Here is a 24,510-nt window from a genome sequence, read left to right as displayed (position 1 = left end):
TTTATACCAGTGTGATCTGAAGGCTTTACATGAAACTACCAAATGAATCATCAAATTGCCATATTCTATGGTATACTGTTTAAAAAACATTGTTTGGAATATATTTGTCTAACATATGTTTTGTTATCAAATAACAATTAACAAAAACATATTTTGTGTCATTATCTGACATTTTTAAGTGCTTTTCCTGGTGGTGGGACAGGAAAGATACCATTTTTGTAGAAGGATCCATAATACAGTAAAGTCGATCAATCACACTTCTATCAATCTCAATTCATTCAATATCCTTGATAATGAGTTTATGCAATAGAATAAAGATGCATTACACGATCTGCTTTTGATTAATTGAATAATATGTCTCATTAAAAGATCAACTCCAGTGTTCAATAAATATTTTGATAAACACACATACCATATACCCCTTTAACTATTGCTCAGAGTTTCAAAACCATTTTGTGTCTGAAATTTTGTTGATATTGAATAGACTATGTTAATCAAATGATTATATATTATTATCATCAGAATAGTAGTGGTTGTGAGAGTGTTTGAATATTTTCATGTGGCTCTACTAAACGGCAGACTTGCTTCTGATCATGTGATGACTTGGATTGTGTTTTGCATGTGCAGAGAACTTGTGGAGGACATCACTTTAAAACTCATCCTTGGACCTGTTCCTTCACGAAGCTGAGCCAAGTCTACTTTTTCCTGCTAAAGTATAGAGAAAGCGTCCGAACGTTCGAATGCATTTATCATTGGATACCATGAGTGTGGTGGATGACAGCTGCCTCTCGCCCAGTAACTTCCACGAGATGGTGAAAGGAGGGGGGGTGGCGATGGGCGGCCGCGTCCACAGCATTGATGTCATCCTGGGCTTTAGCAAAGACCAGGACCCCCTGCTCACCCCCTCTGAGGGTCCAGGACCACACAAAGTGGGCGTGGATGGCCTGGGGGACCCTGGGAAGCAGGACCTGTCAAACTCCTACAGGCACCTCTCAGAACAAAGGTCCTACCATGGTGAGTCTCCCAGTAGAGAGATAAACACTTAATTGGGCAAACTGTACATCACAGTTCTGATTCTGTGGCATTTACGCATGGCTCAGAATGTATAAGGACATAACACACTGACAAATTTGCTGGTCTTCATGAGTTATCAAGCACCATCTGATAGGAACATGTTGAATGTAGAAAGCAGCTAATGCAGGATAAGTGCAAGGAATTTACTTCATTTACCATCAGCCCAAGGGGGAAATGTATTTGTCATAGGCATTATAATAACACACAATGCATTTATAAAAACATTTACACATACAATATGGATAGGGGAAGATGGCATGAGAGATATTGCTCACATTATTCCAACCTGGACTCAGGGGTAGACGTAATATACAGTAGTAGATCCGGTATACTCCAATTAGTATTATATGTTTTGTATTGTATATATTAATTTGTGGATGTCCATCATCCATTTCATACATAATACGAATTACAATTCGTATATGTTGTGAATTACAATTTGTGCAATATGTTACGAATTTGCAAAATGTATATGTTCCGAATTCCTATTGGCTAACGTTAGCTAGATAAGGTTAGGAGTTAGGTTAAAGGGCTAAGGTTAGGGTTACAGGGCTGCCAACTTTTGAAGATAGCTCGGAGTGAAATTTCCTATCGTGAATGTCAGTGGCTCTATCCCCTAGTCTGGGGGTCCACTTGGTTTGAAGATACTTTGAGATTATTTGGGCATGGTTGCTATGCTAATTGAGGGACAGTGATTTACATTGGTTTTTGTTAGAAAATGCTAATATTAACAGGTGGTGGCAGTGGCTAACCATAGGATGGATTGCAGTCTCTCCTAGTCCACAAGAAACAAACATGTAATTCATCCCTTTAAAATAGAGGTGGCTCTCCAAGAGGCTTTAGGCCACCCTGGATTTATGTTTCCCAAATCCTCTGGGATTGAATATGTTCATGTGATATTAGAATTTTTTACCAATTACCCCACATTCAATACAAATCTAATGAATATCAATTTTCAGGTGGTTGAGGCTTGTAAAACCCTGCCAACATCTTACATAGGCAAGATATTTTGCATGTATGCCTGCCATTTCTGTCTAGCAGCTTGTGCACAATACTAAAATGACAAAACAGGATATTTGAGACAAGGGGTATTTCAAAATAGCCTTTTCTCATTTTATGTAGCCTATATTCAACACTGCCCATAAATGCTTACAATAATGCATTATATATATATACCCTGATGAAGATAGCTTGTCTGTCGATATTAGGTTATTATTAGTGTGCTGCTCTACTTCAAATTTTATAAGAATGCATTGCCATCTCCAAATAGATTTTTTTAATACAAATAAAATAATACCAGTATGGGGAATAACAGTATTGCTCTTTCAGACTAATTATTATATATGTTAGCCCATTATAGGGGATCGGAATTGTTCTAATGACTTACATCAGCTATGGTGAAAGAGCAAATGAATTTAAAAGTAAATCTCCTGAAGACAATATGATGTAGCCAAAGTCTTCCCTTACATCCAACCCAAATTATCTTTCAATGTATTGTCCGCCTACGAGAATCAGTTACACATTTGGGTTCACAATCTGTTTGGGAAAAATCATGTTCATAGTCAGACAAATCAGGTCACTCGGACAAAATTCATGCTGAATGCTGCCTTTTCGATGTTACAGCCGAATGAACCTAGTGCTAAATTGCCAATGACCGACCAAACAAGATGAATAATATAGCCTATGGATCTGGGCTCATGTAACTGGTGGATTACATCACTAGTATCACATTCTGTCAAAAGAAAGCATTCTGGGACAGGAGTGACAGAAATAATGTTGACAATTGTGTAAAAACCGCACTACAAGTTGCCATGCTGCTCTTTTGAAAATTGAGTTCATAAACTTGGTTAAGTAGGCCTAGATTAGAACAAATGTGCCTATCCAGTCTGGCATGGCTGTCTGCTCCACTCTAACCGTGAGGGTGTTTTATTTGCAAACGCGCATCACATCCCCTTAGTCCCGGACCCTTACTAAACCAATCAGACACTTCAGTCTGCCGCGGTTCAGTGCAGTGGCAGGAAAATGATGTCTATCTTAGGAGAAGCTGCTGCCGTTAAAATGTTCGTGATGTAGAATTGTAGGGGTATATGCTTCGATTTCAAAACGCTTAGGAGGTACAGTTGAAAGAACTCACTGAATTGATTAGAAAATGAAAGCAGTACTCTTTTCGATGCGTGAGAAATAAGAGGTGTGGCATGTGAGAGATGGCAACACTGGGGTTACGGTTGGGGGAAGAGCTGACATGTTAAGTAGTTGCAAAATAACAAAAATGTTGTAAGTAGTTGCAAAAATAATAAAGTTGTCAGATGATATTCGAACATGCAACCCGTTTGGGGTTGCTAGATGTTCTATTTTCTTTTTTTCTGTCTTGTGTAACCATACAAAACATAATCATTTGAGTGCAGCTGTTTTTATTCCTGCTCAAAGAGATGGGGGAACTAATAAAAAACAACCACAACTGTCGCACGCTGGGTATGTACATAGTCAATGATAGGCTTCGAGGGGACTCCTATGGTAGGTACACCTATAGCTCAGCTCTTGGCAGTAGTACTGTAGACTACTTTATCACTGACCTCAACCCAGAGTCTCTCAGAGAGTTCACAGTCAGCCCACTGACACCCCTATCAGACCACAGCAAAATCACAGTCTACTTAAACAGAGCAATACTCAATCATGAGGCATCAAAGCCAAAGGAACTGAGTAACATTAAGAAATGCTATAGATGGAAGGAACGCAGTTTGGAAACCTACCAAAAAACAATTCAATCCCCATTAGACAATTTCCTGGGTAAAACGTTCCACTGTAATAGTGAAGGTGTAAACTTGGCAGTAGAAAATCTTAACAGTATATTTGACCTCTCAGCTTCCCTATCAAATCTAAAAATCTCAAATAGAAAACCGAAGAAAATTAACAACAATGACAAATGTTTTGATGAAGAATGCAAAAATCTAAGGAAGAAATTGAGAAACCTGTCCAACCAAAAACATAGAGACCCGGAAAACCTGAGTCTACGCCTTCACTATGGTGAATCACTAAAACAATACAGAAAAACACTACGGAAAAAGAAGGAACAGCATGTCAGAAATCAGCTCAATGTAAAAAGAATCCATAGACTCTAACCACTTCTGGGAAAATTGGAAAACACTAAACAAACAACAACACAAATAATTATCTATCCAAAATGGAGATGTATGGGTAAACCACTTCTCCAATCTTTTTGGCTCTATAACAAAGAATAAAGAGCAAAAACATATACATGATCAAATACAGATCTTAGAATCAACTATTAAAGACTACCAGAACCCACTGGATTCTCCAATTACATTGAATGAGTTACAGGACAAAATAAAAACCCTCCAACCCAAAAAGGCCTGTGGTGTTGATGGTATCCTCAATGAAATGATCAAATATACAGACAACAAATTCCAATTGGCTATACTAAAACTCTTTAACATCATCCTTAGCTCTGGCATCTTCCCCAATATTTAGAACCAAGGATTGATCACCCCAATCCACAAAAGTAGAGACACATTTGACCCCAATAACTACTGTGGAATATGCGTCAACAGTAAAAATCCTCTGCATTATCATTAACAGCAGACTCGTACACTTCCTCAATGAAAACAATATACCGAGAAAATGTCAAATTGGCTTTTTACCAAATTACCGTACAACAGACCATGTATTCACCCTGCACACCCTAATTGACAACCAAACAAACCAAAACAAAGTCTTCTCATCTTCTCTCTTTGTTGATTTCAAAAAAGCCTTCGACTCAATTTGGCATGAGGGTCTGCTATACAAACTGATGGAAAGTGATGTTGGGGGTAAAACATACGACATCATAAAATCCATGTACACAAACAACAAGTGTGCGGTTAAAATTGGCAAAAAACACACAAATTTCCTCACACAGGGTCGTGGGGTTCGACAGGGATGCAGCTTAAGCCCCACCCTCTTCAACATATATATATCAACGAATTGGCGCTGGCACTAGAAAAGTCTGCAGCACCCGGCCTCACCCTACTAGAATCTGAAGTCAAATGTCTGCTGTTTGCTGATGATCTGGTACTTCTGTCACCAACCAAGGAGGGCCTACAGCAGCACCTAGATCTTATGCGCAGATTCTGTCAGACCTGGGCCCTGACAGTAAATCTCAGTAAGACCAAAATAATGGTGTTCCAAAAAAGGTCCAGTCACCAGGACCACAAATACAAATTCCATCTAGACACTGTTGCTCTAGAGCACACAAAAAACTATACATACCTTGGCCTAAACATCAGCGCCACAGGTAACGTCCACAAAGCTGTGAACGATCTGAGAGTCAAGGCAAGAAGGGCATTCTATGCCATCAAAAGGAACATAAATTTCAACATACCAATTAGGATTTGGCAAAAAATACTTGAATCAGTCATAGAGCCCATTGCCCTTTATGGTTGTGAGGTCTGGGGTCCGCTCACCAACCAAGACTTCACAAAATGGGACAAACACCAAATTGAGACTCTGCACACAGAATTCTGCAAAAATATCCTCCGTGTACAACGTAGAACACCAAATAATGCATGCAGAGCAGAATTAGGCCGATACCCACTAATGATCAAAATCCAGAAAAGAGCCGTTAAATTCTATAACCACCTAAAATGAAGCGATTCTCAAACCTTCCACAACAAAGCCATCACCTACAGAGCGATGAACCTGGAGAAGAGTCCCCTAAGCAAGCTGGTCCTGGGGCTTTGTTCACAAACACACACTACAGAGCCCCAGGACAGCAGCACAATTAGACCCAACCAAATCATGAGAAAACAAAAAGATAATTACTTGACACATTGGAAAGAATTAACAAAAAAACAGAGCAAACTAGAATGCTATTTGACCCTACACAGGGAGTACACAGCGGCAGAATACCTGACCACTGTGACTGACCCAAAATTAAGGAAAGCTTTGACTATGTACAGACTCAGCGAGCATAGCCTTGCTATTGAGATAGGCCGCCGTAGGCAGACATGGCTCTCAAGAGAAGACAGGCTATGTGCTCACTACCCACAAAATGAGGTGGAAGCTGAGCTACACTTCCTAACCTCCTGCCCAATGTATGACCATATTAGAGAGACATATTTCCCTCAGATTACACAGATCCACAAAGAATTTGAAAACAAATCCATTTTTGAAAAACTCCCATATCTACTGGGTGAAATTCCACAGTGTGCCATCAGAGCAGCAAGATTTGTGACCTGTTGCCATGAGAAAAGGGCAACCAGTGAAGAACACGCACCATTGTAAATACAACCCATATCTATGCTTATTTATTTTATCTTGTGTCCTTTACCATTTGTACATTGTTAAAACACTGTATATATATATATATATATATATATATATATATATATATATATATATATATATATTATGACATTTGTAATGTCTTTATTGTTTTGAAACTTCTGTATGTGTGATGTCTACTGTTAATTTTTATTGTTTATTTCACTTTATATATTATCTACCTTACTTGCTTTGGCAATGTTAACACATGTTTCCCATGCCAATAAAGCCCTTGAATTGAATTGAATTGAACAGGTGGAGTTCTAGGAGAGGTTTGAAAGTTGATTAGCAACAAATGGGACCTGAAAGACACCCACCATGAGCAGCCACAAAATTTGCCCAAGAGGCAAACAAAATTAAAACCCACCCCAAATTTAAAGATAAGAAGCGGGTGGGTATAATTTGTGGAATGTTCCAAAAGGAATCCGTTCCAAAAACTTTGCAAATAGCAAGGTTGCCAACAAACAACGCATACAAAGTTGTATAGTGGCAATAAGATACCAGGTAGGGAGTGGGCAATTTTGTTAAGTTTTCACTCACCACATCTCTTCAGAACATTATTGGGGCGGCAGGTAGCCTAGTGGTTAGAGCATTAGGCGGGTAACTGAACGTTTGCTAGATTGAATCCCTGCGCTGGCATGGTAAAAATGTAATTCTGACCCTGAACAAGGCAGTTAACCCACTGTTCCGAGACCGTCATTGTAAATATGAATTTGTTCTTAACTGACTTGCTTAGTTAAATAAAGGTTCAACAAAAATGAAAAATTAAGAATTAACTATGTGGTGAGTTGAGGCCTATTTGGCAGCTAGTTAGCTAGGTGAATTGATCATGCTACTTTGTATGCGTTGTTTGTTGGCATCATTATTTTCAAAGTTTTTGGAACAGATTCCTATTGGAACATTCCACAAATTATACCCACCCGCTTCCCATCTTTAAATTTGGGATGGGTTTTAATTTTGTTTGCCTCTTGGCAAACAATTGCAATTTTGTTTTCAAATCCAAAAAGTAGAGCAAAATTAGAACAGGGAAGATCAGATAAGGTTCCACATCGCTCAAGCCAACTGGAGCACTGGGCCAGCTGCTCTTAATAAATCCTCTTGCCACTCAGATCCCTTTAGCGGGATCATTTTCGTCTACATCCGGTGAATTGTTTTCTATCCTAATCTGCCAATTATATGCATATTCTCGTTTCTGGGCCTGAGAAATAAGCAGTTTACTTTGGTCATGTTTTTCATCCAAACATCAAAATACTGCCCCCTAGCCTATATCACAACACCTTCTGATTAATAAGATCAGCGCAGGTGTATCACATACTGACTAACGAAGTGACACCAATTGGCGAGTCCAACGTGCTGACGTCCAACCAATGGAAAAAACTAAACCGAACCTTTAATACGAACCCTTCATTTCTCATTAGTGGACCACAAAGTGCGTAGGAGGACGCCTGAACTTGCACACTTCCGTTTTAGTGATGTAATGATTTACTTAAGTCATTAAGATTTTATTATTTCCATTGCATCAATGCGTTGAGGCAACGATGACCTCAATGGCTGCATGAGTTGTAGCCCTGCAGACAGTCTGGTTCTCTCACATTATATTGTATCTCTATAGGGATATTGTACATGACATGTTGCTGTACCTTGCAAATACTGTGAAATCATGCTGATATTGTGAGATAAACTACAAAACAAGATGGTGAGGGTGTTTTGTCCCAAACCCCATTCCCTTGTGGAATTCCCCTAATCTTCTGTTGGACACATGATATTGTACAGTAGTGCAGTTACATTTTATTAACATTTTATCTCTGCATGAAATGTGGGACATCTTTTTATCTCTGCCAGTTTTGATATTCTGGTTCTATGGGATCAAAAAAACAAAAAGTTTGACGAAACATGCAGCACAAATCAGCATTTGTCATGACTCATGTCTTTTGATATGGTTGTACCAATTGACTATAAAATATTATCATTAATGTTTAATTTACATTACATTTACATTTTAGTCATTTAGCAGATGCCCTTATCTTGAGCGACTTATAGTACTGAGTGCATACATTTTCATGCTCTTTCGTATTGGTCCCCGTAGGAATCGAATCCACAAACCTGGAGATGCAAGTGAGATGCTCTACCAACTGAGCACTTGGTATTCAGTACTAATTTACATGTCCTTAACACATAACTAACTTGTTAGTCACCCCTGTTCCGTCTGAATGGGCACTTCATACTACATTGCATCACTTTGTTCCCTCCACATTGAGGTTTACTGCTGGACTGTTAACATGTCAAGATCTTTAGACAGGTGGTTCCAACAGGCTGACAGGCAGTGAGCTGGTCACTGAACCCAGCCTGACCTCTCCATTGTGTCACTATGGGCATTGTCATAGGATGTTAATGAGAGAAAGATCAATGGACCCCAAAATATTTCTAGCTGCCCCTGTCTGTTAATTTAAGGTTTTGCTTGGCTTTCTATCTGGATTCTGTCAGGCACTGGTTTGATATGAAGATTAATTTAGTAGGATTTGATAATGGTCGGAATCCACTAGTGGGTTTAAAGTCGGTTCCTACTGGGTCATGGGTTTGAACTGGGCTGGGGCTAGCCATATTTGGTTTGGTGACGGAGCAAGAAAGTTTTGGCTAAGTATTGTAAAACGAAGCCCCCAAAGAATCCCTTTCCCTCCATGTGCCAAATGGGTAGTTATAAAGTTATATGGTCAATGTGAACTGATAATGAATATCACCCACAATATTAACCCAAACTGACACACTCTTACTTTTATGTCTGGGAAAATGACAGAATTGACGTGTTTGAAGTGTCCCAATAGATCATTTGTTTACCGATAATTTATTATACAGTACAGGACTAATGCATAGATCACTGCTATGATGGCAGATGCGTAGAGGGGGCAACTGATCTGATGGTCATCTTTGTGCGATTTGAATTTGATTAACCTTTGACTAAAGCTAATTCAGCCAGCATGTTACGGCTTTACCCATTTCCTTGTAATGATTACAGTATTCTCCTGATTATGAAACTGATACAAATGAATGTCCTACGTAGATTAGAGTTAAGTATACGTGGATGCCATCAGAGGAAATAACAGGGTGCATCTGTTTCCCTCTGAAGAGGGAAATCTGCAGTGAAGGCCTTAGCAAGTCAGTGACACGTACAGATGTAGGATCTTAATTTGATCACCCTGTTGCAGGAAATGCAATGCAGGAAATTTCTAACTTGTAGTGTGTTTGAGGTTTAAAAATAATTCAGAAGTTTGTAATTTCCACTTAGAAATGTCAGACTTGATTTTCCCTTATGAAAAATACATCAACCCTTACAAAAATGTCCATGAAATATAATCCACATAACAATTCACATTTCCTATTGCTGCAGGACTGTCTCAAATTAAGATCCTACATCTGTATGCTGTGCAAGTATGCTTTGTTACAAGGCTGAAGGATAATCAACTTGTCTTTGCATGCATAGAGTAAGACACACTGCTTTGACACGTGCAACATACAGTAATCTGACATAACTCGTTATAAACTACAACATATCCATATCAGATGATATTCATTTCTTTAGATTTACAGGAACCTGGGATTGCCTCTTCATCTTCTCTACTGGTTTTCTGTACTGTGCTACTGCTAACCTAGATACCAGCCTATAGGTCTACCACAGACAATTTTAATCTCCATCAATTTGCTAAGGGGTGTTTTTAAGTGTCACATTGAAGTATATTGGTCAACCTCCTTTTGTCAACTTCAGCTTCAATGACCTACAGTAGCCTATTGTTGCAGGTGTCAAATCAATGTGTGCTCTACTGGAAAGTTGTCAGAACATACACTGGTCAAGTTATTAATGGGTTGTGGAGCTCATTTGAATATCCCATATTTTCAGCTTTTGTCCAACCCTAACCCTTCAACAGCTAGACCTTTCATTGAATGGTCATTCCCATTGGCCATTCACTCACACGTGATTACAGAAATTGTGAAAAATCTCTGTCTAGCCAAGACAGACATGTTGATTAGACATAACATAAGGCTGATGATAGGGAAGCTTAAAGCCAACCATTGGCTAACAAGCTAAGGATACTTAACTGGGTAAAGCGTAAAAAAATAACAACTTACATTTATTCAGAGAAAGTCAAACAAGCTTGTTTGGGTAAATCAAAAGGCGTCAAAGTAACTTTGTTAATGGATTAAACATATTTGAATCTCTTCTTTCTCCCTATCGGCTCTACAGATTCAGTACTGTACTCAGATAAGTGTGATGGGGACATGAGTGAGCTGAGGAAGAATGTGGACAGCAACGGTGGGAAGAGTCCAGTGCCCTGCGAGGAAGAGCGGCCCAAGAAGAAGCACCGACGCAACCGCACCACCTTTACCACCTACCAGCTGCACGAGCTGGAGCGTGCCTTTGAGAAGTCCCACTATCCTGATGTGTACAGCCGTGAGGAGCTGGCCATGAAGGTTAACCTCCCTGAAGTCAGAGTTCAGGTAGGTTTGTCCACCACTATTGTTACTGTTACTGTGCTGTGCTCTGGTCAACTCCTCTGACTTTCTAGCAAATCATTGTGACAACAGCAGTCAGTAGTGAGCTCACATTCGTACAAATCTGATCAGGTACAACCTTGGTCCAATGTGAATTTTTCCCCTAGTTAAGTTGTTTAGAGCTGAATACAGTGGACAAATTGCTTATGCTTTCGTATAAAAAACATCACTGGGTCAGAAATACATTTTTTCAATCTTTAGATAATAATCATGAGTGATGACAGGACTTTAGGGCAGATTTCTAGATCCTCAGGAGCTTCGGGGTCTCTCACAGCATACGTTGCACTATAAATACAAGTGACAAAGAAAGCCATGTCGTGTCCCCAATGGCTCAGGTCTCTGGTTTCCTGAGGATAGACATTAGAAGCTTGTCTTAGCATGGCAGAGGGCAGTCTTATAGTAGAGTCTAAGGGCAAAGTATTAAAGCAGGTTGAAATGATTTAAGATTGGCCTGTACAGGTTAAATACCTCATGCTGTAAATATAGCTATAGCTGTTGTGCACACAGGCCTCATTGACATTATGGTCTTCTGCTGCTGCTGAGTAATGATAGGACATTTTACTTAAGGCCTCTAACATGCTCCTGTTAAGGCCTCAAAGGCCAGCTGTTTTTAGTCAATATGTTTGTGTTTTCAATGTAATATGTAATTGTTGTACTGTATGTGTGTTTATAGTTTTGTTTAATGTTGTTTTAGTGTATGTAAGTTGTTTTGTCTGAAACGTTGTTCCCCTTGCTGCTATTGGACCAGGTCTCTCTTGGAAAAGAGATGTTATCTCAAGATGACCATGCCCATAGGTGCTCAGAGGCTCCAGTAGGTGCCAAACGTTCAAGTCTCACTGTCCAAGCCTTGCTGACAGTGGATCGGGTCCCAGGTTCTCAGGGCAAAAGGATCTTCAAGTAGATTAAGCCGCAGGATGATTTTTTGTTGAGCGGATGGTCGGGGGGCTGGAACATAATTAAACATAATTTGCAGACTGCAAATTGACCGCATGGAGCCCAAACAGATATAATATTTGACTAAAACATAATAATTTCAAGCCTTGCTTGCATTTGTATATGATCACATGTCTCTCTATCATGTGTGGGAATACTTGGGAACAGATTTCCTAAATTAAAATCACTGATTTCCAGGTGTTTTTACAGTCTTTATGTCCAACAATGAAAATTCTAAGAATTGGGAAACCCTGCTTTAGGGGCATCCCAGAAAATGTGCAAAGTGTTACAGCAGGGGGGAGGATAAACGTGTAGGCCAAGACAATTGAAGGTCTCTTAGTGTTGCAATATTTCAGGAACTTTCAATAAATTCCCTGGTTTCCAGAAATCCTGTTTGGAGGATTTGGGATTTCCTGCTGACTCCCTCCTGATTCCAACCGGGATTTTGGAAAAAACATAGAAATTATTGAAATATTACAGAATTTTGAACCCTAACTGGTCTCAGAACAATTACATTCAGTAATAGTTTATTAATTTATTTGATACCAAGCCTCCAAAATAGGTAGCTTGATAATGCTAATATTAGCACTAAACTAATCCCATTTGGCATCAGTTGAAATGCTCTGTGATGTAAATACTCTACCCTATAAATCCAAACCCTCTACCTTCTTCTAGGTTTGGTTTCAGAACCGCAGAGCCAAATGGAGGCGCCAGGAGAAGCTTGACGCCACCACCATGAAGTTGCACGACTCACCCATGCTCTCATTTAACCGGCCACCCATGCACAGCAATATGGGGCCCATGAGCAACTCCCTCCCCCTGGACCCTTGGCTGACCTCCCCTCTGTCCAGCGCCACCCCAGTTCACAGCATCCCAGGCTTCATGGGCACAGGCCAGGGACTGCAGGGAGGCTACCCCAGCCACAGCTTCCTCAACAGCCCTTCACCCATGGGCCAGGGGATGCCATCCATGACACCTCCTCCGTACCAGTGTTCCGGTCCCTTCACCGACAAGTATCCAATGGAGGACGTGGACCAGAGGAGCTCCAGCATCGCAGCGCTGAGGATGAAAGCCAAGGAACACATCCATTCCATGGACAAAACCTGGCAGCCCATGTGATGGGATATTGACACTGTGTTTGGCAGGCCTGATTGGGATTTTGAGTCCATGCTAATGCCTTTTTCCATGCGACAAGATTGCAGTGATGGTACCGAGAAATGCACAGTTATGACTCCTGATATATCTAAGATTTCCAGCACCAGCGAACTTTATATTAGAATGGTTCTTGGTCTCTGTTTTGAGTTCCTTTTCTACTAGTAATGTGAAGGATTGGAAATTGATGCATATTTTGTGTGCCACCCAGAAAGGACCCTATGACTCAGAATGTCAAGAATGGCCTCACAAATGTAAATTAACAAGCAAGCATTTTCCAAAAGGACTGCAAGGACTACTCAAGTTAACTAAGTTACGGTGGAAGGCAGCGAGACACAAGTGTTACTTGATTTTTATGTTGTTTTTTAAGATGAACTTTTATGAAGCAACTGGAACAACGATTCCACTAGACACTAATTGCCCTTTATGGCAACCTTTTGATTTGGATCCTTATCTCAAAGTTTGGATGCCGTAACCAAGGCAACACATACTTCCTCAGTATTCCTGTAAAAATGCAAACCCTGTACACGCTAGTTAAGTTTGTAATGCAGATAACTCAGACTGTCCATGTGTTAATTTTGTTACTCATTATTTAACTTTTTGTAAGAGTAGTTTTAATATTTTGTACCTTGCTGTTAGCCATGAATCTAATAATGAAGTCCCCGCCAGATCCTTTCACAAAATACATTTTGTCAAGTGCTCACACACGGTCACATTTAACTCTGCAAATTAAGGTTTGTGTATCTTTGTAATTAATCCAATTGTCTAATTTGTCATGAATGTTATGGTTCAATTAACCAGTCATTCTCTCAGTATTTGTGATTGGACATGCCATGTCTCCCATAATAGTAGTTGAAGGTTGCGGCAGTGTGAATCACTATGTCTATGACCCTGAAAAACATAATCATTCATCTCGTTATGATGGTCAGGTTATTTCAACACCTGAAGAAAAAGAAAACAAGGGCCACCTCCCCGAAGACGGAGAACACTATATTTCTGTCTGAGGATGCATAAGACAATCTGTCATGCTATTTCATTTGAAAAGACGTGAACATGTTTTAACACTCAATCAACTCAACTGAAAGTGATTTAATCTTAATTGACTAAAATTATGATTGTCCTGAGACTAACTCAAGACTGCATACACACACAAACACTCCAGACAGCACACACACTGATATCAACAACTTCTTTCACAGAAGTGCTGGCAAGTCAAACAACGTGAGGCTCTTGTTCCTTGAGAATGGGTCTTGAGGAGTGGTACATATCAAAATCCAATCTCTGAATTGTATGGCACCCTCAGTGTGTGACATCTTGATTAACTGAGGAAGAAAATATCTGTTTTAGTTTTGGATTGGAGCTGCTAAACATGTTTGGATCAATCAAACAGAGAGTTCTATGACGTAAGCCTCGTACAGAGAGAGAATGGAAGCCAGGTGACCTCCTTCTTACACAGTAGGGTTTGGAAGAGGACAGGGGGACAGAGCGAAGAGGCCACTAAAGTAACCTATTTTTGTCTCAGTGGCTGTTGGAGAAGGCAGCTTGGCCTTCCGTCACTGTGTGTACATGCAGAGCAGCAGAAGGAGAATGGTCTGATGTCACCACACACAGTTTTGTCTTTGTTGGCACAATTGATCCAAGACCATCTTCTTTGTCTAAAGTTCGAGGGGGAAAATGGTCACAGACTGCACTAAATAGGCCTCTGGGAATGAAAAAAGAGCATGATTTGTCTATTTTATCATGAATGTTTTTTTGTAATTCTACGTCCAAGAGATGAGCTACTACATGGGGTGTACAGGTCCATTGTGGCATTATGTTTTGATAATGACTGCATGTATATTTAATATGGCATTGGGGAGATTGGGTCCCCATTAACTGGTTTGTGTATGGTAAAACTTTTTTTACTCCAACCACCCCTGTATACTGCACATTGTAAAATGACAATATGTCATATATAGGGCTAGGTAGAATTAATAATTTCTGATGGAAAATAATTTAGCAATTCGATTTTTCTGAGACTTTTTACAGATATTAACATTATTTATCCTAATGTAATTGAATAGGCACGAGGGATAGCATTTAATTATTTTCATTTCAGTGATATTTTTTAGACTATTACAATATGAAGGAAATCAATTCCTTCACACAAAATGTACATTGTTGCAGCATTTGATTTAAAAGGAAACTCAAAATGGCTTTGCTGCCAGACTAACAGAGAACCACTGTTTGAAAAAGTTGCAGACTCACCACAGACTTGTCAATTCATCCAACTTACTGTGAATTTTCCAAAGTATTTTAAATCTATTACTGCACCTATAAAGCTGTCTTTTTGTCATAGACGGTAATAGCACCATCGGACAATACTTAAAATAATATATATATATTTTTTACTGGTGTGTTATGGGATTCTATGATAAACTCTCACTATCATCATTGTTGTTTTGCTAATTATACCCTAATACAGTTGAAGTTGGAAGTTTACATACACTTAGGTTGGAGTCATTAAAACTCATTTTCAACCACTCCACAAATTTCTTTTTAACAAACTATAGTTTTGGCAAGTTGGTAAGGACATCTACTTTGTGCATGACACACATAATTTTTACAACAATTGTTTACAGACAGATTATTTCACTGTATCACAATTCCAGTGGGTCAGAAGTGTACATACACTAAGTTGACAGTGCTTTTAAACAGCTTGGAAAATTCCATCAAATTATGGCATGGCTTTAGAAGCTTCTGATAGGTTAATTTACATAATTTGAGTCAATTGGAGGTGTACCTGTGGATGTATTTCAAGGTCTACCTTCAACCTCAGTGCCTCTTTGCTTGACATCATGGAAAAATCAGAAGAAATCAGCCAAGACCTCAGAAAAACATTGTAGACCTCCAAACGCCTGAAGGTACGGTAGGTCCCACTGCACCACGTTCATCTTTACAAACAATAGTATGCAAGTATAAACACCATGGGACCACACAGCCGTCACACGGCTCAGGAAGGAGACGCGTTCTGTCACCTAGAGATGAACGTACTTTGGTGCAAAAAGTGCAAATCAATCCCAGAACAACAGCAAAGGACCTTGTGAAGATGCTGGAGGAAACATGTACAAAAGTATCTATATCCACAGTAAAAACGAGTCCTATATCGACATAACCTGAAAGGCCGCTCAGCAAGGAAGAAGCCACTGCTCCAAAACCGCAATAAAAAAGCCAGACTACGGTTTGCAACTGCACGTGTGGACAAAGATCGTACTTTTTGGAGAAATGTCCTCTGGTCTGATGAAACAAAAATAGAACTGTTTGGACATCGCTATGTTTGGAGGAAAAAGCAGAAGAACACAATCCCAACCGTAAAGCACGGGGGTGGCAGCATCATGTTGTGGGGGTGCTTTTCTGCAGGAGGGACTGGTGCACTTCACAAAATAGATGGCATCATGTGGAGGAAAATTACGTGGATATTTTGAAGCAACATATCAAGACATCAGTCAGGAAGTTAAAGCTTCGTCGCAAATGGGTCTTCCAAATGGACAATGACCACAAGCATACTTCCAAAGTTGTGGCAAAATGGCTTAAGGACAACAAAGTCAAGGTATTGGAGTGGCCATCACAAGCCCTGACCTCAATCCTATAGAAAATCTTTGGGCAGAACTGAAGAAGTGTGTGCGAGCAAGGAGGCCTACAAACCTGACTAAGTTACACCAGCTCTGTCAGGAGGAATGGGACAAAATTCACCCAACTTATTGTGGGAAGCTTGTGGAAGACTACCCAAAATGTTTCTCCCTATGTTAAACAATTTAAAGGCAATGCTACCAAATATTAATTGAGTGTATGTAAACTTCTGACCCACTGGGAATGTGATGTAAAAAATTTAAGCTGAAATAAATCATTCTCTCTACTATTATTCTGACATTTCACATTCTTAAAATAAAGTGGTGATCCTAACTGATCTAAGACAGGGAATCCTTACTATGATTAAATTTCAGGAATTGTGCAAAACTGAGTTGAAATATATATGGCTAAGGTATATGCAAACTTCTGACTTAAACTGTAAATAGGCTGTTCATTTTTTCCTAATTTACTTGCAGTTGTCTAGTTTTTATGTTTTATGTTGTTTTCTTTAGCTCTTAACTCTTGTCAGATATTTTTGGGACCTCACGCCCAACAGAGAAACAGGGTTAGTTTGCACATTAAAAGATATGTTTTGAAATGTTTTTTCATAATGTGGTACGGTGACCAAGAATAAGCCAAAGTTTAGATATTGTTTCAAAAATGCACTAGAAACTTCAGAAGTTAATTTTAGATTTATATCTGAAAATATACAGGACACTTTTTAACTCCCTGTATAACAATCAATTTGTAATGTGTTCTTGTTCTCCTACTGTTTACTTAGATTTTGTCTGAAATGTTGATGTCCATGTTCTGGAAAAATGTAATATCTACTTAAAAAATAAACAAATATAGTTTGATATAATTTTTGTCTCCTGGTCCCGTTATCCTACCTGCTCTATAAATCCACTGACTGTGAATATCGATCTACTGTAATCTTTGAATGTAAACGGTTGACACTACAGTACGGTTTCTGAAGTAGGATAATACAGCTCTGTAGCAGTAGGCTTACTATAGTATAGAGGATAGGATAAGATAGAGATGGGATCTAACACACAGTGAATAGTAGCCTCCCTCCCACACCCTCATGTCCCCTGATCTCTGGCTGGTGGCTTGGTGCCAGCCCGTTAGAATGATGAGGCTCCAATCAATCAGGCTCCGGGGGGGGGGTCTACAGGGACCGCTGCTCCCTAATTGCCCCCGGGCGCTGCCGCTGCAGCACATGTTCACAGTGGGCTGGTCCTGCCGCACTCGCCTCCCCATCGTGTGAACCACACTCCCTGTCAGATGGGAGCCCGGAGAGCCTATCATCCATCTGGGGCCAAAAAAGAGTGAACACAACAGAATGTTAGAAAAAAACTTGATTTTGCTATGAAGGTTCTTTTTGGATCTGTGTGTGTTATAAATTTCAACTACCTGGTGTTTTTTTTATAGAGGTAATTTAATGACTCACGTCCTTTGACTGATTCTAAGCAAAACTTTGGAGAAAGTGTTTGGATTTGGCAATCAAATGAACAAGTAAGCCAAAAGATTAATCTTCAAAAGTAGTGTGGTTATAGGGGATTCTTAATAAAACAGGATTTCCTTTGATGGCAACAAGTAGTAGTCTCTCTCATCATTAAAGAACAGCTCACTGCACACATGCTGTTATATTGTTCTTGGAGATCCTATCTATCCAGTGTTCTCAAACAAACAACACCGTGTGGATGAGAAAACTGCACTGTAAAACAATTTTTTCTCTTGCCGTGGGAGGACATCTTAATCGTGAGGGGATAGAGTGGGGGTGGGGGTGGAGGGGGCAGAGGGAACAAGAGAGAGAGAGAGTGTAAGCAAGAGAGAGAAAGAAAGAAAGTGAGAGAGACAAGAGTGTGAGTGTGGAAGCAAGAAGAAAGAGAGAGAGAGAGCGTAGAAGTGAGAGAGAGAGAGAGAGAGAGAGAGAGAGAGAGAGAGAAAGAGAGAGAGAAGGGTTGTAGTAAAGTTGGGATGGCTGCTCATCAGAGTTAATGATGTAGAAAATCTCCCAATTAGAGCCTTTTCCTGAGGACCAGGATGAGTTCAGAGCGTGGTTCTCTGACAGCTCAGGGATTAGTGGCCAGGCCGGGCCTGAGCAGACACTGACTGCTGGACATCTTGGCACGGTGCAGCCAGGGCCGGGGTAGGCATGCGTTGAGATGGAGTGAGTGGCACAAAGAAAAGGATGGGAAAAGAGCAGCAGATCAACGTAGAAGCTTTTGTTGTGCAAAATTCAACCATCTCCTCCAATGTCGTTCACATTTTGAATCCAAGCCCAACACAGTTTAGGCCTTTCGTGTGTCTCTGATTTATAGTCAACATGCTGAGTTGTCCTCACACGAGTGTCGGGAACGCTTCTATAACTGACCCCCAGCAATTCATTTAAAAAAATACAGTATACAGTAAATATCCTATACAGTACCAGTCTAAAGTTTGAACACACCTACTCATTCAAGGGTTTTTCTTCATTTTGACTATATTCTACATTCTACAATAATAGTGAAGACATCAAAACTATGAAGGCACTGTATGTATACACAGTATCAGTCAAAGGTTTGCACACTTACTCACTCAAGGTTTTTATTTATTTTTTAAACTATTTTCTACATTGTAGAATAATAGTGAAGACATCAAAACTATGAAATAACACACATGGAATCACGTAGTAACCAAAATATATTTAATATTTGAGATTCTTCAAAGTTGCCACACTTTGCCTTGGTGACAGCTTTGCACTCTCTTGGCATTCTCTCAACCAGCTTCTGGAATGCTTTTCAATTAACAGATGTGCCTTGTTAAAAGTTAATTTGTGGAATTTCTTCCCTTACTGCGTCTGAGCTAGTCAGTTGTGTTGTGACAAGGTAGGGGTGTATACAGAAGATAGCCCGATTTGGTAAATTATTATTATTATGTCAGAAACAGCTCAAATAAGCAAAGAGAAACAACAGTCAATCATTACTTTAAGACTTGAAGGTCGGTCAATACTGAACATTTCAAGAACTCTTAAAGTTTCTTCAAGTGCAGTCGCAAAAACCATCAAGCTCTACGATGAAACTGGCTCTCATGAGGACCGCCACAGGAAAAGAAGAGTTACCTCTGCTGCAGAGGATAAGTTCATTAGAGTTACCAGCCTCACAAATTGCAGCCCAAATAAATGCTTCACAAATTTCAAGTAACAGACACATCTCAACATCAACTGTTCAGTGGAGACTGTGAGAATCAGGCCTTCATGGTAGAATTGCTGCAAAGAAACCACTACTAAAGGACACCAATAAGAAGAAGACTTGGGGCGGCAGGGTAGCATAGTGGTTAGAGCGTTGGACTAGTAATCAGAAGGTTGCAAGTTCAAACCCCCAAGCTGACATGGTACAAATCTGTCATTCTGCCCCTGAACAGGCAGCTAAACCACTGTTCATAGGCTGCCATTGAAAATAAGAATTTGTTCTTAACTGACCTGCCTGGTTAAATCAAGGTAAAATAAAAAATTGCTTGGGCCAAGAAACATTAGCAATGGGCATTAGACTGGTGGAAATCTGTCCTTTGGTCTGGAGTCCAAATTGGAGCTTTTTGGTTCAGATGCAGAGTAGGTGAACGGATGATATCCGCATGTGTGGTTTTCACTGTGAAGCATGGAGGAGGTGTGGGGGTGCTTTGCTGGTGACACTGTCTTTTATTTACTTAGAATTCAAGGCACACTTAACCAGCATGGCTACCACAGCATTCTGCAGCGATACGCCATCCCATTTGGTTTGCGCTTAGTGGGACTATCATTTGTTTTTAAACAGGACAATGACCCAACACACCTCCAGGCTGTGTAAGGGCTATTTGACCAAGAAGGAGAGTGATGGAGTGCTGCATCAGATGACCTGGCCTCTAGAATCACCCGACCTCAACACAATTAAGATGGTTTGGGATGAGTTGGACCGCAGAGTGAAGGAAAAGCAGCCAACAAGTGCTCAGCATATGTGGGAACTCCTTCAAGACTGTTGGAAAAGCATTCCAGGTGAAGCTGGTTGAGAGAATGCCAAGAGTGTACAAAGTTATCATTAAGGCAAAGGATGGCTACTTTGAAGAATCTCAAATATAAATTATATTTTTATTTGTTTAACACTGTTTTGGTTACTACATGATTCCATATGTGTTATTTCATAGTTTTGATGTCTTCACTATTATTCTACAATGTAGAAAATAGTTTAAAAAATAAATAAAAACCTTGAGTGAGTAAGTGTGCAAACCTTTGACTGATACTGTGTATACATACAGTGCCTTGCGAAAGTATTCGGCCCCCTTGAACTTTGCGACCTTTTGCCACATTTCAGGCTTCAAACATAAAAATATAAAACTGTATGTTTTGTGAAGAATCAACAACAAGTGGGACACAATCATGAAGTGGAACGACATTTATTGGATATTTCAAACTTTTTCAACAATTCAAAAACTGAAAAATTGGGCGTGCAAAATTATTCAGCCCCTTTACTTTCAGTGCAGCAAACTCTCTCCAGAAGTTCAGTGAGGATCTCTGAATGATCCAATGTTGACCTAAATGACTAATGATGATAAATACAATCCACCTGTGTGTAATCAAGTCTCTGTATAAATGCACCTGCACTGTGATAGTCTCAGAGGTCCGTTAAAAGCGCAAAGAGCATCATGAAGAACAAGGAACACACCAGGCAGGTCCGAGATACTGTTGTGAAGAAGTTTAAAGCCGGATTTGGATACAAAAAGATTTCCCAAGCTTTAAACATCCCAAGGAGCACTGTGCAAGCGATAATATTGAAATGGCAGGAGTATCAGACCACTGCAAATCTACCAAGACCTGGCTGTCCCTCTAAACTTTCAGCTCATACAAGGAGAAGACTGATCAGAGATGCAGCCAAGAGGCCCATGATCACTCTGGATGAACTGCAGAGATCTACAGCTGAGGTGGGAGACTCTGTCCATAGGACAACAATCAGTCGTATATTGCACAAATCTGGTCTTTATGGAAGAGTGGCAAGAAGAAAGCCATTTCTTAAAGATATCCATAAAAAGTGTCGTTTAAAGTTTGCCACAAGCCACCTGGGAGACACACCAAACATGTGGAAGAAGGTGCTCTGGTCAGATGAAACCAAAATTGAACTTTTTGGCAACAATGCAAAATGTTATGTTTGGCGTAAAAGCAACACAGCTCATCACCCTGAACACACCATACCCACTGTCAAACATGGTGGTGGCAGCATCATGGTTTGCGCCTGCTTTTCTTCAGCAGGGACATGGAAGATGGTTAAAATTGATGGGAAGATGGATGTGCAAAACTGATAGAGACATACCCCAAGCGACTTACAGCTGTAATCGCAGCAAAAGGTGGCGCTACAAAGTATTAACTTAAGGGGGCTGAATAATTTTTGCACGCCCAATTTTTCAGTTTTTGATTTGTTAAAAAAGTTTGAAATATCCAATAAATGTCGTTCCACTTCATGATTGTGTCCCACTTGTTGTTGGTTCTTCACAAAAAAATACAGTTTTATATCTTTATGTTTGAAGCCTGAAATGTGGCAAAAGGTCGCAAAGTTCAAGGGGGCCGAATACTTTCGCAAGGCACTGTATATATCGCATCATTATTCGTCTTTTCTCACATGATGCTTCTGTCTTTTGCCCAAGGATACAGTTCTCCAATCTGTAAAGTTTTTTTTGTGTTGCGGATCCCCTCTTTGTTGACCCTTGTTATCTGGTGCTCTGTAAACACAAAAGACAACATTTCTCAAAATGTCATGGTTACAGCAATGGAATAAAGATGGGAAACCCGAAGGTGGCTGACCGGCAAGATTAGTGGAGCGCACCAAAAAAAACAAGGCTTATTCCATGAATCACTTGTTACTACTCACAAACCTATTGTATTCATTAAGAACAATTAAGTCTCTAATGACTAAATAATTACATAATATATTATTTTGTTCCTTACTCCATTGCCTCTAAAGGGCCCAGGGCTGGAGTTAACAGGCTGATTGGGAGGATGCGTTCCTCAGTGGAGATAATAAGGGAAAGGAGCAGAATTAATTGGGTTTGATTAAGGGAGCTTTTCAATGGGACACAGCTTTTTCACATGACATAATCGGAAGTCAGTGTGAGATAGGGGGTTGTGAACGGAGGATATGTTGGCTAGTGCCAGTGTTTGTTGCCCCCCCCCCACACACACACACACACTTGTGCATGTGGACACGCCTTCAAATTAGTGGATTTGGCTATTTCAGACCCATTGCTGACAGGTGTATCAAATCGAGCACACAGCCATGCAATCTCCACAGACAAATATTGGCAGTAGAAGGGCCTTACTGAAGAGCTTAGTGACTTTAAACTTGGCACCATCATAGGATGGCACCTTTCCAACACGTCAGTTCATCAAATTTCTGCACTGCTTGGGACATTTTGGGGAAGGCCCTTTCCTGTTTCAGCATGGCAATGCCCATCATTTTGGAATGAGATGTTCGATGAGCAGGTGTCCACATACTTTTGGTATTGTAGTGTATCTTGTTGGAAACCTTCATAGGCTCTCATTCACCAGAAATCACACATTTGGATAAGCTGTTGCAAGGGCCTGCTATACATTTGGTGTGAGATTGTCACTTCTGCTCTGCTATTTTAGAACAATTATTATAATGCACGTGAAACAACTCCCGATAACCCCAGATTGTTTCGAATGTAGATCACACATGCATGTGCGCAACACAAACACACACACACCATAATGCACTGTGCAGGAACTGTTCAGGAAAACACATCTGATATAATTGGTCTGCTCATTGTGTTTGCATAATCTGGTTACACTATAATCTATCACAGGGGAGGAGAGACAGACAAGCTATTCAGTCGACACTATAGTAAATCCCAAAATATAATCCACATGCATTCTCCTCACCCCACAACTAGAATATGAAAGATCTCATCCTCAAAATATTGGTTTTCCATTTTATATCCACGTGAATTAACATTTGTGAACTATGGCAATTGCCAAGGGTATTTGCTCTGGCCACCAGACTGGACAGCATGTAAAAGAGATTACTAGCACCAACTATGGTTGGCATTTGGAAAACATCTCCTATATTCAACTAATTTGCTGAGAATGTTAATATCAATGTATGGTTTATCACTCACTTGTCTATTCAGAGTCAGAAAACTTTAGTCAACCGCTATTTTATTTGCCTTATGGAGGGCTCTCCCCAGGTAGAGATGGCAGATCTTGCCCACCTATTTTTCTGTGTAACCTTGACATTTCCAAACCAGCAGGTCAAGCAGTAGGACAGAATGCTCTCAATAAATGATTCATAAAAGAGAACCATGGTGGTTAGATCAAAATTTAAAAAGTGCAGTGTGCGTAGGAAATACAGTCCCTGCTGGCCTTCCTTAAAAATAGCATCAGTAAAATGATCCCAGGACAGCTTGTTGTCACTGACTAGCCCAACATATTTGTACTCCTCCGCTATTTCAATGGGCTCAGCTTTCATCAGTGATGGTGTTTTTATTTAACCCTTATTTTACATGGTAAGTTGACTGAGAAAACGTTCATTTACAGCAATGACATGGGGAATAGTTGAATCAGCCAATTGTAAACTGGGGATGATTAGGTGAATATGATGGTACCAGGGCCAGATTGGGAATTTAGCCAGGACACCATGGTTAACACCCATACTCTTACGATAAGTGCCATGGGATCCTTAATGAACACAGAGAGTCAGGACATCTGTTTAACATCCCACCCAAAAGACAGCACCCGACACTGGGCAATGGCCCCAATCACTGCTTTGGGGAATGGGGATATTATTTTTCAGACCAGAGGAAATAGTGCCTCCTACTGGCCCTCCAACACAACTTCCAGCAGCAACTGGCCTC

The 24,510-nt window shown here is 40.1% G+C and overlaps 1 protein-coding gene across 1 annotated transcript; it reads left to right on the top strand.

Annotated features, from left to right (window-relative positions):
- The first annotated feature begins 661 nt into the window (after window positions 1–661).
- LOC135525311 (retinal homeobox protein Rx1-like) lies at window positions 662–12,990 on the top strand. Its single transcript, XM_064953020.1, has 3 exons — window positions 662–1,014; window positions 10,631–10,884; window positions 12,547–12,990. Exons 1-3 carry the CDS (start codon window positions 741–743, stop codon window positions 12,988–12,990), a joined length of 972 nt encoding a protein of 323 aa, XP_064809092.1. The 5' UTR covers window positions 662–740.
- The last annotated feature ends 11,520 nt before the right edge of the window (window positions 12,991–24,510 follow it).

Source organism: Oncorhynchus masou, chromosome 31, assembly GCF_036934945.1.
Source record: "Oncorhynchus masou masou isolate Uvic2021 chromosome 31, UVic_Omas_1.1, whole genome shotgun sequence".
Classification (NCBI taxonomy): Eukaryota; Metazoa; Chordata; class Actinopteri; order Salmoniformes; family Salmonidae; genus Oncorhynchus; species Oncorhynchus masou.
The sequence above is the reverse complement of the archived record's forward strand: the minus strand, read 5'-3'. Positions and strand labels throughout refer to the sequence as shown.

Excerpts from the sequence above, each read along its gene's own strand:
- LOC135525311 (XM_064953020.1), top strand. The coding sequence starts at position 741 with ATGCATTTATCATTGGATACCATGAGTGTGGTGGATGACAGCTGCCTC. Across the intron at positions 1,015-10,630 it reads AGAACAAAGGTCCTACCATG|ATTCAGTACTGTACTCAGAT; the intron begins GTGAGTCTCCCA and ends TCGGCTCTACAG. Across the intron at positions 10,885-12,546 it reads TCCCTGAAGTCAGAGTTCAG|GTTTGGTTTCAGAACCGCAG; the intron begins GTAGGTTTGTCC and ends ACCTTCTTCTAG.